The sequence below is a fragment of the Leptodactylus fuscus genome, chromosome 8 (assembly GCF_031893055.1).
Source record: "Leptodactylus fuscus isolate aLepFus1 chromosome 8, aLepFus1.hap2, whole genome shotgun sequence".
NCBI lineage: Eukaryota > Metazoa > Chordata > Amphibia > Anura > Leptodactylidae > Leptodactylus > Leptodactylus fuscus.
The window spans coordinates 7,329,704-7,347,430 of record NC_134272.1 but is presented as its reverse complement, the minus strand read 5'-3'; the positions used below and the strand labels follow the sequence as shown (position 1 = coordinate 7,347,430).

General features: G+C 46.6%; 1 protein-coding gene across 1 annotated transcript in view; it reads left to right on the top strand.

Annotated features, from left to right (window-relative positions):
* The window catches only part of MAD1L1 (mitotic arrest deficient 1 like 1), a 428,393-nt gene that overhangs the window by 268,723 nt on the left and 141,943 nt on the right, over window positions 1-17,727 (top strand). The window contains exon 16 of the mRNA XM_075284203.1: window positions 7,411-7,609. Within this exon, the coding sequence (XP_075140304.1) occupies window positions 7,411-7,609 (199 nt within the window). The remainder of the gene's footprint in view (window positions 1-7,410; window positions 7,610-17,727) is intronic.

The following is a 17,727-nucleotide window of genomic DNA, read 5'->3' as shown; positions in this document are numbered from 1 at the left end:
AATGCTGCATGTCCCTATTGCCTGCTGCAGCTGTTTTGGGGTTATTATTGCTGCAGCAGGATCTCCATCTAAATATAATTTTTGCCTATGCTGCTTTTACAAAATCTATTTTTGTGTGATCCAATCCTGGAAAAAAAAAAAAAAGTGAAATAAATATATTCTATTATATAAATTTACAAAATGTATCTACAACTTGTTACAAATGATTGAGGCGACTGTACTCCTGCGGTTCCACCACTGTGGGGCACTGCTCCGAGTTATATAAACACAGTATCTATTCCTCCTTTCCTGCACCATTTTGTCTTCTTTTATCTTGTTATGCCCGGTACGATGGATCTTCTAATCAGTTTTCTCGATATTCAGTAGATGGACAGAGTCTTGGAGCAGCTACACGGGAAGCCAATTAACCCCAGGATGTGTCTGGAGTGAGGGAAGACGACTTCCCATTAAATTGTTGGCTCTTCGGTAGTTTGGAGACAAAGGGAAGCAATGTTTTTGTGTTTGTGTTGTGCACATGGTCCTGGAAGGCGACCTTTACCTTCCGTATTATTAGTGTTAGCTGTTTTGCTTTGTGACGGGACATATAAATCTCCTCCGGCCTGTAATCACCTGCTCCATATTACACCGCGCTCCATTCTGCAGGAATTAGAAGTGGGCGCTGAGGTCCTGTCACCGCTGAAGTATCCAGCCGGGCTCAGCTTGTTACAGCTGTTTACGGTCTAATTTGGAGGCCTGAAGTCCAGTCTCCTGGTAAGTTGTTGCCCATAAATCTTTATGTCCGCTCCCAACAAGTGGAAGGTGTAAACGCTCTGTGTCAACCGTGTATTTGGTTGCTGTGCAGTTGTAAAAATGACAAACTTTATCGGGCAATGTACTCAGAAAAGCAAGAGACCAAAGTAATAACATTTTACGCGGTTGATGTTGTTAGAGTCGCTCACCGGTGCGACAAGGATAATGGAAAAGTGGAAGACAAGAATCTAATTGTCCTGGGTGACTTCTGATATCTACTATAGGGCATTCACTGCTCCCTATGGTTTGCCTTTACTATAATCCCTCTAACTACGTGTTATACTGGAGGTATTGACTGTAGTTATTCGTATGATGGCGGATTCTCTATTGTAGGTCTTTGGTCACGAGCAGGACAAATGGGCAAGTTCAAGGATCTGAGTGACTGTGACAAGGACTAAACCGTGATGACTAGATGGATGGTCTTGTGGGGTGTTACCAGTATACGGTGGTTGGTACGTAACAAAAAGGATCCAAGAAATTGCAAACTATGACCAGCAATGGGATCATGGGTGGTCAAGGCTCATTACGGCATGTGGAAGAGTTGAGGTTTGTCTGGATTATCCGTATCTGACTTGTGGGTGTTTTAGACCCAAAACCTACACAGACCAGCTGTTCTGATTGCATGCAGTGGTTGCGGTGAATTAATAGGAATGGAGTAGCAGCCCATTTACTGAAGAGCAGTTAAGCCAGGAAACTCTCCTATTACTTGAAGAGGAGCAGACTCCATCCACTCCCCGTCCAAAGCTGCAGCTTCCATTACCTAGAGGAGCCTGAAACCATTGATCTGAGCAAGTTCTGGGCATCAGACCTCCATAGACCAGATATGGTAGCTCATAAGTACATTATAAAACGTTGATTAGGTCCTGCAAAACCTTTGACATAGAGGAGTATATTGTAGCTTGGTGTAGATTGCCCTCGCCCAAGGTGACCTATGTCCACTGCCAAAAGTGCAGGAGAACGAGACCATGGAGCAATGGGAAAGGTGGACTGGTCTGATGATCAGGTTTTCTGTTGCATCATGTGGGCGATTGGGTATATGTGCCTTATTTAATGGTGGAAGAGAGGGCACTGAGAGTCAACATGGCAAAAAAAAAACACAAACTTTTTGATAATATTCTACTGGCAGACCTGGCGTTCATGTGGATATTACTTGACAATTTATGGCAATGATATTGCTTCTTCCATGCCACACTTGGTTTGAGGAACGTGGTGGTTCAAGGTGATGACGTAGCCTCCAAATTTCCCAGATTGTGATCCAGATCTGTGGGATTTCTTGGAAGACTAGTCTGATCCATGAAGACGCCATATTGAAACTTACAGACTATAAAGACTCGTCACATCTTGTTGCCAGACCACAGGACATCTATAAAAGTCTTGCAGAATAAGTTCCAACACACTTTTAGGCTTTGATGTTCCGGATGGTCGGTGTATGTTGCCTATCCTTCCGTTCTTGTAGGACTGTCATATTACAGGGCTGAGGACGGTTACCATACACCCGCCGATGTTACGTCAGGTGCGTTACCTGTAATCTCTACATTTTGCTGCTGCTAAAACATTGCAATGATTTTGTTGGCTTTCATGCTTGGAGAGACTTGAAAGATTGATGTGTTGTGTGTTCCTGGGATGTTGCGTTTGAAGGTGTAGCGAGATCTAGTTTTATATCCGGCGCTGTGCGTTGTGAGATGATTATTCTTTTATTAATGCCTTTGAACATTTACTGCTCTCTGGGTGTGAGATGATTCACTTTTAGGATGGCGCGTCTCATCATTTATACCGTATCATATATTTAGTCTCCGCTCTTGTCTACGTATTTTATTTGCAAACCCTTGGTCAGCACCATCCCGGAGGCTCCTCTTGGCCACAGATATTATCTCCTGGTCGTACCTATAGATGTTACTTATGTAAATAGACTTACAATCCAGGTTATGGAGATACATTATATTTCAGATTTAGGCAGTGACAGTCAGTTCTTGCACGCAACGATGTCGCAGAATCCCAGTGTAACTCCAGTTATAAATGGCTTTATAAATGAATCGAACAGGTGACTATATGAAACTTTGTGATATATCCTAATAAAGAAATCTGTTTTCTTCTCCACGTTTCAGGCAGAAGTACTTTCTACATATTAGTCTATGAAGGGGGGGGGGGGGGGTAGAAAAGACGCTCAAATGTCTTCTCGCTGCTATTCTTTACTCTTAACACCGCTAGGTTGTAGGTAAGAGGCTACTGGTGCACAGAACAAGGTTATAAATCAAGTAGGAGAATCCTACTCCATCCCTCTCTTCTCCATAGAGCTCCGCGTGAGGCTGAATATAGACATCAATATAATGATTTGGAATTCTGACTCTTAGCAACCTCATTGATCAAGTTATAGAGGGCCTCCGGCACCAGAACTATACAGTGACAGGAGACACTCCTAGACATCTTGTAGTTGACCATTCCTTAAAGGAATTTTCTGGGATTTGGATACTGATGATTTATCCTTAGTTTATCAGATTAGTGGGGTCTCCCTCAGCTGCTATAGGGAACAGCCGCTACACAGTACTCAGAGCCTCCTGCTCCTGGCTCCATTCACTGTGTAGTTATAGCATCAGCAGCTTCCTATAGGAACTGATTGTGTGCATAGAAGGTAAATTGATGATGGGTGGGGGCCTCAGTGATCAGACCCAGAGAAAAGATGGCGTTTACCACTGCCTAAAGTGCAGCTGTCGGAAAAGCATCTGAATCCCGGGTGGCCACTTCATCTTGGGTTTGGCTGCCTTTCCCATGGTTGCATTTACAGCAGAAGGTAAAACACCCACTGATCTCAGTGACTCAATGGTAAGATGCCAAATCATCTGCAATTTACCATCTATCGCAATGGTCCCAACTAGAGATGAGCGAACACTAAAATGTTCGAGGTTCGAAATTCGATTCGAACAGCCGCTCACTGTTCGAGTGTTCGAATGGGTTTCGAACCCCATTATAGTCTATGGGGAACATAAACTCGTTAAGGGGGAAACCCAAATTCGTGTCTGGAGGGTCACCAAGTCCACTATGACACCCCAGGAAATGATACCAACACCCTGGAATGACACTGGGACAGCAGGGGAAGCATGTCTGGGGGCATAAAAGTCACTTTATTTCATGGAAATCCCTGTCAGTTTGCGATTTTCGCAAGCTAACTTTTCCCCATAGAAATGCATTGGCCAGTGCTGATTGGCCAGAGTACGGAACTCGACCAATCAGCGCTGGCTCTGCTGGAGGAGGCGGAGTCTAAGATAGCTCCACACCAGTCTCCATTCAGGTCCGACCTTAGACTCCGCCTCCTCCGGCAGAGCCAGCGCTGATTGGCCGAAGGCTGGCCAATGCATTCCTATGCGAATGCAGACTTAGCAGTGCTGAGTCAGTTTTGCTCAACTACACATCTGATGCACACTCGGCACTGCTACATCAGATGTAGCAATCTGATGTAGCAGAGCCGAGGGTGCACTAGAACCCCTGTGCAAACTCAGTTCACGCTAATAGAATGCATTGGCCAGCGCTGATTGGCCAATGCATTCTATTAGCCCGATGAAGTAGAGCTGAATGTGTGTGCTAAGCACACACATTCAGCACTGCTTCATCACACCAATACAATGCATTAGCCAGTGCTGATTGGCCAGAGTACGGAATTCGGCCAATCAGCGCTGGCTCTGCTGGAGGAGGCGGAGTCTAAGGTCGGACCTGAATGGAGACTGGTGTGGAGCGATCTTAGACTCCGCCTCCTCCAGCAGAGCCAGCGCTGATTGGCCGAATTCCGTACTCTGGCCAATCAGCGCTGGCCAATGCATTCTATTAGCTTGATGAAGCAGAGTGTGCACAAGGGTTCAAGCGCACCCTCGGCTCTGATGTAGCAGAGCTGAGGCTGCACAAGGGTTCAAGCGCACCCTCGGCTCTGATGTAGGAGAGCCGAGGGTGCACTTGAACCCTTGTGCACCCTCGGCTCTGCTACATCAGAGCCGAGGGTGCGCTTGAACCCTTGTGCACACTCTGCTTCATCAAGCTAATAGAATGCATTGGCCAGCGCTGATTGGCCAATGCATTCTATTAGCCCGATGAAGTAGAGCTGAATGTGTGTGCTAAGCACACACATTCAGCTCTACTTCATCGGGCTAATAGAATGCATTGGCCAGCGCTGATTGGCCAGAGTACGGAATTCGGCCAATCAGCGCTGGCTCTGCTGGAGGAGGCGGAGTCTAAGATCGCTCCACACCAGTCTCCATTCAGGTCCGACCTTAGACTCCGCCTCCTCCAGCAGAGCCAGCGCTGATTGGCCGAATTCCGTACTCTGGCCAATCAGCACTGGCTAATGCATTGTATTGGCGTGATGAAGCAGTGCTGAATGTGTGTGCTTAGCACACACATTCAGCTCTACTTCATCGGGCTAATAGAATGCATTGGCCAATCAGCGCTGGCCAATGCATTCTATTAGCGTGAACTGAGTTTGCACAGGGGTTCTAGTGCACCCTCGGCTCTGCTACATCAGATTGCTACATCTGATGTAGCAGTGCCGAGTGTGCATCAGATGTGTAGTTGAGCAAAACTGACTCAGCACTGCTAAGTCTGCATTCGCATAGGAATGCATTGGCCAGCCTTCGGCCAATCAGCGCTGGCTCTGCCGGAGGAGGCGGAGTCTAAGGTCGGACCTGAATGGAGACTGGTGTGGAGCGATCTTAGACTCCGCCTCCTCCAGCAGAGCCAGCGCTGATTGGTCGAGTTCCGTACTCTGGCCAATCAGCGCTGGCCAATGCATTCTATTAGCCCGATGAAGTAGAGCTGAATGTGTGTGCTTAGCACACACATTCAGCTCTACTTCATCAGGCTAATAGAATACATTGGCCAATCAGCGCTGGCCAATGCATTCTATTAGCTTGATGAAGCAGAGTGTGCACAAGGGTTCAAGCGCACCCTCGGCTCTGATGTAGCAGAGCTGAGGGTGCACAAGGGTTCAAGTGCACCCTCGGCTCTCCTACATCAGAGCCGAGGGTGCGCTTGAACCCTTGTGCAGCCTCGGCTCTGCTACATCAGAGCCGAGGGTGCGCTTGAACCCTTGTGCACACTCTGCTTCATCAAGCTAATAGAATGCATTGGCCAGCACTGATTGGCCAGAGTACGGAATTCGGCCAATCAGCGCTGGCCAATGCATCCCTATGGGAAAAAGTTTATCTCACAAAAATCACAATTACACACCCGATAGAGCCCCAAAAAGTTATTTTTAATAACATTCCCCCCTAAATAAAGGTTATCCCTAGCTATCCCTGCCTGTACAGCTATCCCTGTCTCATAGTCACAAAGTTCACATTCTCATATGACCCGGATTTGAAATCCACTATTCGTCTAAAATGGAGGTCACCTGATTTCGGCAGCCAATGACTTTTTCCAATTTTTTTCAATGCCCCCGGTGTCGTAGTTCCTGTCCCACCTCCCCTGCGCTGTTATTGGTGCAAAAAAGGCGCCAGGGAAGGTGGGAGGGGAATCGAATTTTGGCGCACTTTACCACGTGGTGTTTGATTCGATTCGAACATGGCGAACACCCTGATATCCGATCGAACATGTGTTCGATAGAACACTGTTCGCTCATCTCTAGTCCCAACCTGGGAAAAATTGTCTTGTTTGATCTACCATATGTATGGCCAAGCGTAGTTCTAGAGATCTGGGCTCCAGGCAGGGTGTAAGGGTGCAGGGTAACCGGGGTCATGGTCTCAGCTCTGTATCGTTGTGGGCGATTCCCAATTGTCCTATGTACAGTACAGGGAACCCAAGCCAGGACCTGAAAGAGCCTCCTGCAAACTGGTAGTTGGAGATGTCTGCTCTATCCTATGGATAGAAGGTAATTATTGTTCGGGTCATAACTCCTTTAATAGGCAATTTAAGGCAACCCAGCCTACATAACGTTTTTGGGGCAATAACGGTAAATGTCAGATGTTGGTGTATTAGGGTGGAGATCTGTCCAGACCTCAGATAGCAGAATAATGAGGAGACCCCGGATGACCGGCCTTGTGCTGCGGCAATGTATTTACTGTAAAGTATATAAGAGACTGTGGATTTCATCGGACATGAGTGACCTCTTGGCTCAGCACTCTCATGGAGATGACCTGCCATGATCTATATTATGCTGCAAGTTGCATTTCAATGAGGTTCATCATTTTCTTGCAGGTTCACCTCCAAACACCGTGTTGAGCTCTTTTGCCAATCCATCGCTTTGTCTGCCTTATCCGCCAATCTTTAAAGGTGTCACAATAATATTCTGACAATTTGCGGTCATGGTTCAGAATCCTTGAAATTTCAAGTCTATATCCTTAAAGGGAACCTTCACCAACTCCGCCATCTCTAAATCTTTGCATTCTTCAAGAGGCGGCGCTCCGCTGATTCCATTACATTGGGAGGTTTTACTCTGGTCCCTCCCAATGTAATGCAATCACTTCTGTTATTTTCAGCACCCAATATTCTAATTAGGTCCTGGGCTGGGACCGCCCACTTGATAACTAATTGTTACCATGAATAAAAGATTAGACCAGACCAGACCTCCAGTGCCATTAGACAAGAGGTGAATCCTTGACTACATTCAGCCAGTAATAAGAATCTATGTTTTATTTTCAGGGCTCCTATGATCCCAGCAAAGTCAAAGTGCTTCATTTCAGTATGAATCCTGCTAGTCAGGCTCAGAAGCAACGCAAGGATGAAATCCAGAACCTCCGGGACGAGTGCAATAAACTGAGGGAGCTTGTCCGTATTTTGGAAGAGGGCTCCGCAGTTCCTGAAAAACTTGAAGTGCCAGGAACTATCCAGGAAGTAACAGGTAAGAGTTTATTGCATTTAGTAATATACAGTGGCATAACTATAGGGGGTCACTGCTACAACAGGGTCCTGAAATCAGGGGGCTCAAGGGTACTCAAATCATGGGGGTAACAGGGTATAGTCAACATACTAGGGCTGGAGAAACTTCTTCAATCTCATTTATGGTTGTCAGTCTGTGCATGGTAAATGTATTACTCCTGCACCCAGGTGAGCTATAGTGATGCACAGCCTTCCACTGTCAGAAAGGAGACAGCTAAACCTTTAATGGCAAAACCAGCTGTTGGCCAGCAGCATATAGTGAAGATAATATTTGGGGGAGGCCATGAAACAAAAGGGAGCACTAATGGGAATGATGGGGAGCTTGTGTGCACAGACATGATGTGAAGAAGACTTCATGGTGCTTTGAGCCCTGATAGAGATGGAAAGGGAAATGGAAATGCTGCAAAATGTCTGGATGGAACGCAGCCAATGGTTGTAAGGAAAAGTTGCACAGGGGGCCCAAGCTTGGATTTTGCACCAGGGCCTGTGTGACTGTAGCTACACTCCTGGTAATACAGTAGAGCATAGGAGGGGCCTTCTGGATCTGCACACTGTTCTTCTGACTACTGTATATGCCTGTGTGGCGGGACAGTATGAAGCCGACCCTGTACACTGTATAGTCCCATACTCATCTGGTAGATGGGGGTTACGGAGTGTCAGACGAGTCCTGTACACTGTATAGTCCCATACTCATCTGGTAGATGGGGTTACGGAGTGTCGGAGGAGTCCTTTACACTGTATAGTCCCATACTCATCTGGTAGTTGGGGTTACAGAGTGTCGGACGAGTCCTGTACACTGTATAGTCCCATACTCATCTGGTAGTTGGGGTTACAGAGTGTCGGATGAGTCCTGTACACTGTATAGTCCCATACTCATCTGGTAGATGGGGTTACGGAGTGTCGGACGAGTCCTGTACACTGTATAGTCCCATACTCATCTGGTAGTTGGGGTTACAGAGTGTCGGATGAGTCCTGTACACTGTATAGTCCCATACTCATCTGGTAGATGGGGTTACGGAGTGTCGGAGGAGTCCTGTACACTGTATAGTCCCATACTCAACTGGTAGATGGGGTTACTGAGTGTCGGAGGAGTCCTGTACACTGTATAGTCCCATACTCATCTGGTAGCTGGGGTTACAGAGTGTTGGATGAGTCCTGTACACTGTATAGTCCCATACTCATCTGGTAGATGGGGTTACTGAGTGTCGGACAAGTCCTCTCACATTGATGACTTTTCCTGAAGTTTCCAGAAACTCCTTTCAAGAGGTTTCATAAGATTACAAAAAAGTCTGTGTGCAATAGACTTCATGAAATAATCTTGTGTAAGAGCCGAGTTAGCGGCCGGTCTCCCGGGTCCAGCCTCTGTCACATTACCTCGCGGAGCCTTGGCATGGATCGCAGGCTTATGCTAATTTCCACTCCGCTGCCTCTCAGGTCACTATTGTTAGTTTAGCAGAAGAGAATAATGGCCGTAATTCTGGGGCTGAGGTCAGCAGGGACGGAGTCTGTTTGCTTTTTCTTTTTGTGGCCTATAGGCTATTTGGCTTAGCCTTTTATTTTCTATAAATATAAATTGCTTGGCAAGGCTGGTGGATAAATAATGCCAGTCTGCACCCAAGTCTTAAAGGGGCACTCACGTCTCCAGGATCACACACAGACTTGTAGCTTGAGCTAACTGATGTGTTTTAACCAATACGTTCCTTTTTCTATCTTTCTCCGTCTCCTCATTGTCTCGGTTTTTCACCACCGCTGCTATCTAGTGGCGATGGATAGGTTAGGATACGTCATTCATTGAAGGTTCGGGGGGGATCCGACACTCAGGACAACCCTGCACATCCCTAAGCACCGTTTCCGCTTTGCAAGCCGTGTGACATTCATGGAAGTCAAAACTTTGTATGCAAAAATATATGGAAAAAGATAAAATTTGCAACAATTGGCATACAAATTAAACAGTGATTGCTCACTTTCAGTCTTTTACTGACCAAGACTTGCTCCCTCTTTCCATCCTGAACCCCATCTTCCCCTTCATGTCTTCTTACTGTCCTCTAGGTATCTTCTATTCAGGTTTTGACCCCTTTGGTTAAATGGCTGACCCTCGGCTCTCGCCTTATATACCCTGTGTCAATCTTGTGAGTGCGGAGTTTGGCAAACTGGTAGCATTTGCTTAGTCCTATGTGGGTGCAATGCAAAGTCGGAGCCAATCCATGACCCCACACTTATAGAGGCATCTCTATATACTATATACTACTGTGTCGTCTGATCTATGAAGTGGAGCCATCTTTGTGTCATACACAACCTTGCGCACAGATATTCACAGGTGGGGCTGTCCATACGCCATGTGTGCGCCCAGAATATAATGGTATATTTAGGGGACATGCTCTGCGCACGTTCCTCGTTTTCCTTGCTAATAACTACAGACCAGGCCGTGTGTGTGTATATATATATATATATATATATATATATATATATATATATATATATATATATATATATATATATAATGAGCCAGAACTTATTTCTATTGTATCTGTAAATTCCCCATCTATCCAGTGTATGTGACGTCAGCCGGGGATTAGAGCACAGACTTGCTGCGTGTGCAACAAAGGATGAAAAAGAGGAGAGCGTATTTTCGTCATACCCTCTGAGCTTATGTGCTGTCAGCACGCCTCCATTCATCATAGTCACATGGAGTCTACAGCCGCACACAAGCAAAGGTTATTTTATAGCTGAAAGCGTCTTCGGCTCCTGACTGCTGCTCTGTAGCCACGATGAGCGCGCTCGGCTTATACCTCTGCATTCATTACAACTCGCTGAGTCCTTGCCAAAAATTAACATTGGCCCTGAAAACGAAAAAGATTCAATGTAACCGAAGCCCTTGAGTTATTCTTTTTGGTATTTTGACTCTTGGATGGCTGGGGTCAGTCTCCGGGGTCCTTGGGTAAAAACTTTACTCCAAGGAAGTGATGTAAAGTTGCCATGTCCATTAGGCTCATATCAGCAGGACTGGATGGCCATGTGTATGGGGGGGGGTGTCAAATTTTCGGAGGAAAGGGTGATCAAAAGCGTTGAGTCTCGGGTCCTTTTACTTGAAGAGATGGAAATGAACACCGCTTGGCCATACACATGAGGTTAATATCGAGCCATTTGAGCAGTACTGGATGGCCATCTACTACGGAGAGGATTTCCTGAATTTCTCCATGTCGGCCAATGTTGGAAGAAGATAAATGCTTGAGCCATTGAACTTAAGAAGCTTTGCTCTTGGGGACGACATAGTATCACCATCGGACACCATTGGTGTCAGTCATCTATTTGAGGTATATGGCTGTGGTATATGTCTTAATTCTGTCATCATACTGCTCCCATATCCATGTCACGCCTAAATAATACCACCATATAGTAGCAAATAACCATATCATGCATATTAAACACAACTAGAGATGAGCGAACACTGTTCGGATCAGCCGTTCCGAACAGCACGCTCCCATAGAAATGAATGGAAGCAGCTGGCACGTACACTTTGCCGGCGGCTGGTCGCTTAACCCCCCGCGTACCGGCTACGTCCATTCATTTCTATGGGAGCGTGCTGTTCGGAATGGCTGTTCCGAACAGTGTTCGCTCATCTCTAAACACAACCCGTATCCAATCATATAGGAAGCTGGGAAAATGGTGGTCAGCCCTGGGCCTGAGACTTGTAACCAAGAAATGGCTGAAAACCTCTTTTGGCATCTTCACTACAGATGGTGACGGACTGCCCCGTGACGGAGACCTTTCGTCTTCCCATCTCCGACATCAGTCTCTCTGCTCTGAGTGTTTACTTAGAGAACTTGTCTGAAGATCTTCTCTAATGGACTCTTGGAGTGATTCGTCTGCTCCAGGCATGATACTTAATAGTCTGTCACTTAATAGTCTGTTACATCTTCACTTTATGGAAAGCTTCATCTCCCTTCTTGTGCGAGCCCGAGGAGATGTTTTCCTAATATACTATCCTGTCTGGTTTTCTAATCTCATAGACTTTCCAAAACTTCAGGATTAGCTCAGAGGACTCCCAAAGGTGGAGCACAGACCTGATGCAAAATCTATATAGGGCGCCTACATACAGTACCATGAGCCTCTTGTGCCGTCTCAAGGACCAGTGTGCGATTGCTCTACACCACCTGTGGCTTAGCTACGCCCCTTCCATTAGATACAGCAGTGACTGTAAATGATCTGGACTACATTCTCATATTTTAACTTTTCGTGATGTCAGACTTTCTATCAGCATGTCATAGACTGCCAGCAGTGCAAAAAAATGGTACTGTCTAAACCGATCTCATGTTTCGGTCTCTACCTTCTGGACACACAGAAAACGTCTGTCCAAACAATCACTAGCCACATAAGTGACCTCCTCAGCCAGTCATTGGTTAAACAGGAATCTCCTGGATGTTGATCAAGACCTGGAAGTGGACGCGGTAACAGTTGGAACAGATGCAGTGTGTCCCATCTAGAGATCATCACCAAGTGGCCATTTAGGGGTTAACAGAGTTGTGGCTACCAAGGGCAAATATCTAGTCTATTGCCCCATAGCAAAATACTGTGGCCCAGACAGAAAGGCTTCTTGGCACCAAGCAGCTGCGGCATCGGAACCACTGGACCAAACCCATTGGTGTCTGGTCCAACGGCGCACTTGGGCTTGTTCCGGAGGAAGTTCTCGCGGCATGTGACAGCGGAGTTCAGCCAGTGACCTAAAGAAAGGACCCGGGGCGTCCTCAGCGCTCATGTACAACAAACACCCAGGAGCAGCTGGGCCGTACCATGGTGGGAGACGCCAGGGGACAGGTGAAAGGTATGTTTTTGTGTCTTTTCACGTTCCATGGCATCTTTGCGGAAAACTGTATTTCCTGGACAACTCCTTTAAACTAACGGGGAACTTCTGAATGTAAGGAGACGCCTGGATGGGTCAAACTCCTGTGGACATTTTGTAGTTATGTGTTGAGTCGCTTCCCAATAGCAGTGGTGTCAGAGTTGGGACCAATTTTAGGTGAAGCCAGAGTTGGACAAAAAAATTAGATTCCAACTCTGCCTTCCAAATAAAATGATTCATTTCAATGATGTAATTAATATTGTATAATTACACGTTCAGTTTGTTACATTGTTACTTTAATGGGAATAAAATCACTAGTTTTCTTGGTGAATAGAGGAGCTTTACCTATTCCGTCGGCTGACATCGGGATGTGGACACATCGGAGTCCGAGTCGGGGCATTTCCACAGTTCTGTAAATCTGGTCTGTGTCAGGTTCTGAGGAGCCAGTTGTAAGTTTTGGGGACTACAGATGAGTACGATGAAATGACTTACAAGTAACTTATGATATCATTGACAATGTGTCCTGTGCGTACAAAAAGAACAAGAAAGGTTACGATGGAACGAACATTGGAGGAGATTTGATAGGACATTACTGTCCAATATACATTAGAGTATCATCCACATGAGTGTAATTCTATATAAGGACTGTGAAATGTGAAAGTTTACACATAATACAGGACAACGAAGTATCAATGCGATTACCGTTCTACATATCACGATCCGCCACAGCTAATATAGTATAATGAAAGCCATCTTGAAATAAAGTCCTTTTGCGTCCACTCGCCGCCGTATCTAAAAGTTACAGGACACGGTGAAGGATGAGAAGCGTAATATCCCTGTAACCAGGAGTCATTTCACTTGTACAGCACGAACCTATCATTACCAGGGTTTAATCAGGCCAGGTTAGGACGGCGGCGATGTTGTGTTTGCCCTCTCGCTCCTCCGGCACGCACATGTTTAATGGACACCATGCTTCACATTAGAGAAACTGCGGGTGACGAATAAGAGATGATAATTCAGCTTTGTGGCGAACAGCTGGCACCTCCGATATGAAAGCCATAACACCTCTTTCATAATCCACCGAGTTCAAATAGCTCAAAATGACATTAAAGGGTTTGATTTAGATGGATTTTGTATTAAAAAAAACGCTGCCATTAATATATTACGCTCCGGGGCTGCTCATCTTGCCGACACGTAACGCTGTTACTCTTGGAATGTCTTGTTAGATACAATAATAATGGAATTATTACTCCGCGCGCTAAAGATGGCTAAGTGTGACTCCATTATAAAAAAAGAAACGCACCAAGGTTATACCGGGCTGTAAATCTATTTGAGCATAACCGCGGGAGGCTCGATAACATCTTGGCTTCTCGCCACTAGTTGCGGTGGTCTCATTTGTTTAATAATAACCTATTAAAACGTGTAGGAAATAAGGCTGGCGGACCGGACCGCTCATGGTCACAGTAGAGGTGAGCGTAATAGCCTTATAATATTCATGGAGGCAAAGAATCATTTATAGGTTCCTGGATGCGGTGTGACAGCTGCTGCTGCGCTCTCTATTAGTCCTAGTTTATTATGTGATCATTCACATTAGTTAAAGGGCAGCCCCTCCCAAAAAAATACTATGTAAATAGAAGTCCCTGAGCCGTCCTCTTGTGTTGCCTGATTTAGAGGATCGTTCTGAAAGACGGTATTATGGAGCTCAGGTTCGGGGGGGGGGGGGGGGGTCTTTGGGTCTGGACCCTCCTCTGTTAGCCACTGTGGCTACAATGAACATCCAGCACATGGGTATCCATTAAATTAACAGACTGTCGGTTACAATAGGAATAGTGTAATGCTTAATTTTGCCTGCGGAGGCGCTGCTGCAGAATTGAGCACTCGTTACTTGGTTCCCTCAAAAGTTCCAGATGCGGGATTTTGGTTGGCTGGTTACTACTTTACAAAATATGATAGTCCTGACCTGGTTTCCCCTTCATCACCTTCCTGTCCATGTCTGTCCATGTTGGACCATTCTACAAAGAGCACCGATGATCACCAGTAAAGCTGTCCATATAGAACCTGTAGCCATTGGTAGAAAGCGAGAACAAGGTGATTCCTTCTGGTGACCCCATCATTTGCACTCTTAGCCCCTTATTTTACGATGGCACCCCCTTCTATTAGCGATAGTAGCCATTCATTGTCTTCTATACTTTGTATTGGAATGGGTAACGTGTAAGGGTGGAATTTTCGTTGCAAAAATGTGTCCCGTTCGTTTCAATTGAAGGCCGTTGTCAAAAATTAGCATGCTATCTGATCTTCAGGAGGGTTCAGCCTTAACCTCCCATTGGAATGAATAGGAGTATTAATCTCTCGGCAGGGTTATTATTTGGGAGCACATTGCATGGTGGGACCTGCAGTAACATCGTGTGAACGTATCCTAATAACACTTTTAGGAGAAATCCGAATCTCCCTTCTATCATAACCGCGGATTTGCTACCAAAGTGGACAACCCTATTCATAGAGGCCCCAACTGCAATTAATTTCATCCTAAATTTCTCGGAGGAATAACAGAGGAATCGCCCAACGCCGAGTTATAAGAATAGAGGTGGATATACAAGTCTATAGTGATGTGAGGAGCCTGTCCAGTCCATCTCAGCAGTCCACAGTGCATTTTTCTATAGGGTCCCTATACATAACCCCGGGACCCGTTAGCTGTGCAGTATGTCAGATATAGTTAACCCTTTCATCCAGTCACCGCTCCATAGCCGGCTGGGGTTTGATGTACACAGACGCGCTCTGTCTGCCACACGTAACATGGCCCAGGGATGTTTTCTCTGCAGAGATCACAGAGCAGCAGCAGCAGGAATCTGGAGAACACGTCCTATAGACAGCGGCCATGAGTCATCTCAAGCTGCTCTCCGTCTCCGCCGTTCACTTCCCCAGTCCTCGTGCTTTGCTCGATTTCAAAGACTTGCAGCGTCTTGCACACTCAGGCGATAAGGAGTGCATGCCCCACATCACACGATGATATCCATCCTCTATCATTACCGAGCTGTCATGTCGCTCGCCCTCGTGTGCCGCACTGAAGCAGAAATGGCCGCGTTCCTTCATGTCCAGAGGATATTCGGAGACCTCACTCCTTTAAAGGTGTCCACGTAAAAATCAGAAGACAAATTATCATTCTGGGAGGAGGAAAGAGATTAGGCTTTATTTTCTTTGACCTTTATGCCTTAAAGGGGTTCTCTACACTCGATACCCCTAAATAGCTGTGCAATGTTAGGCGGTATGGATGCAGCACCTGACGGGTTAACAAGCGATTTTGGAACCCCAGTCCGTTTTTCGTGGATTGCCTTTTTTTTTTTTTTTCCCCCTTTCCATGTAGATTGTGGGCCCCATATAGGGATCACATTGCACTCCCCCCCCCCCCCCCAGTTTTAGAAATCCCAGTTTTAGAAATCCCAGTTTTACCAGTATGTTAATGAGTTCTCTTGCAGCAATGGGGGCGGGCCCCAGCACTCAAACGGCAATGGGGGCGTCCCCACTGATGCCAGAGAACTCTCTCTCCAGCGACACCTCCTTCATCTGCCTCCTCCCGTTCTCTGTCGTCTTCCTTCTGCGTCAGCTCCGAAGCCTGCGCAGTCGGCTCTTCCGGCGAGACACTAGTAGAGCCGACTGCTCATGCCGGCGGCCATATTTTCGAGGCCGCAATTGTGTGCACGCACAGTATGCTTCTCGAACAGAGTGTCTTCGCCGAACAGAGCGTACTGCGCATGCTCAGTAGTCATCCAGGCTTCGGAGAGTCTGTACAGACCTTACTGAGCATGCGCAGTACGCTCTGTTCAGCGAAGACTTCGAGGAGTGTGCGCGCAATTGTGGCCTCGAAAATATGGCCGCCGGCATGCGCAGTCGGCTCTACTAGTGTCTCGCTGGCAGAACTGACTGCACAGGTGTCGGAGCTGACGCAGAAGGAAGACGACAGAGAAGGAGAGGATGTAGCTGAAGAAGGAGGCGTTGCTGGAGAGAGTTCTCGGGCAGCAGTGGGGATGCCCCCATCGCCGTTTGATCGCTGGGGACCGCCCCCATTGCTGTGAGAGAACTCATTAACATACCGGTAAAAAACAGGATTTATAAGGAACGGCGCTGCGGAGATCACATCTAAAGGTAAGAGACGAATCGCCTTTCTAAAGGCTATTCTGACGTCTAAAGCAGAAAAAATAGCTATTTAGTGGTAGAATCCCTTTAAAGTATTATGAACCATCTTTTCTAAGTACTTTGTGTTATGCCGTCCCTGCTGTTATTCCTCCTGGAAATGTTCCTCTACATCAGTTCCTCTTGCAAGCCAGGCTTTCCTTGCATAGTCTGACCATGTTCGGTCAGCCTTGCCGGTGTCACTCGCCATATGGCCAAGTCGAACTCTAGCAGCAAATTTTTTCAAACATTTCCAGGAGGAATATTAGAGGGACAATTTAGAGTGAATGATATGATAGCTGTGTTATGTAATGAATGTAAATAATAGTTCATAATACTTTGTGAACCTAAAAAAAAAATCCGCCATGCCTTGGAGCCAGGAGATGCCAGCGAGGCCGCCACATCTGCTGCCGTCAGTCTTAAATCTGCCTCTTTATTGCACAGTTCACTGTTCTAATCGGGCGCTCGGACGTCGCAGACGAAACGGGGAGAGTCCTCTCCGCTGAACTTTAAAAGCGAGAGGATTATTCCAGGTTGGTAAATGCGCTGTGATCTGCGTGTCGCTTCCTTCCCGCCGTATCACGAGACGTCTTATTAGGAGAGACTCGATGCATAGGCTTAAGGGGAGAAACAAAATTGGAGGCATATGGATGGTGAATGGAAAAATTCTCCAAAAGATTCAATTAAATGTGTGCAGGAGACGTCTCGTCTAATCAGGAGCGGAGTAACAAGCCCCTCCGGTGAGCGCGGTACGCGGCGGATAGTGAGGTTACACCGCAGGCGAAATTTATGTCATCATTTAGCTGTAGGGTAGCGTCTGCCTGGCATGGAAACAATGCCAAGGGGCTTTTGTAAAGCAAGATTAATATGCCCTGCAGCCAGCAGTTAGGAGGAGACATTGCCCACTAGGACGCACCAGGCGACGGCCCGATTGGTCAGACATTAAGCTGATTTCCTGCCAGCAGCTATGTGTCTTAATAAGGGAAGGGGACGTCTGACAAATGGCCCTGCACCGGCGCGGGGTGTCTAGTTATCCTGTCCTGGGTGCATTCAGCTTTATTCATGGCCCAGGG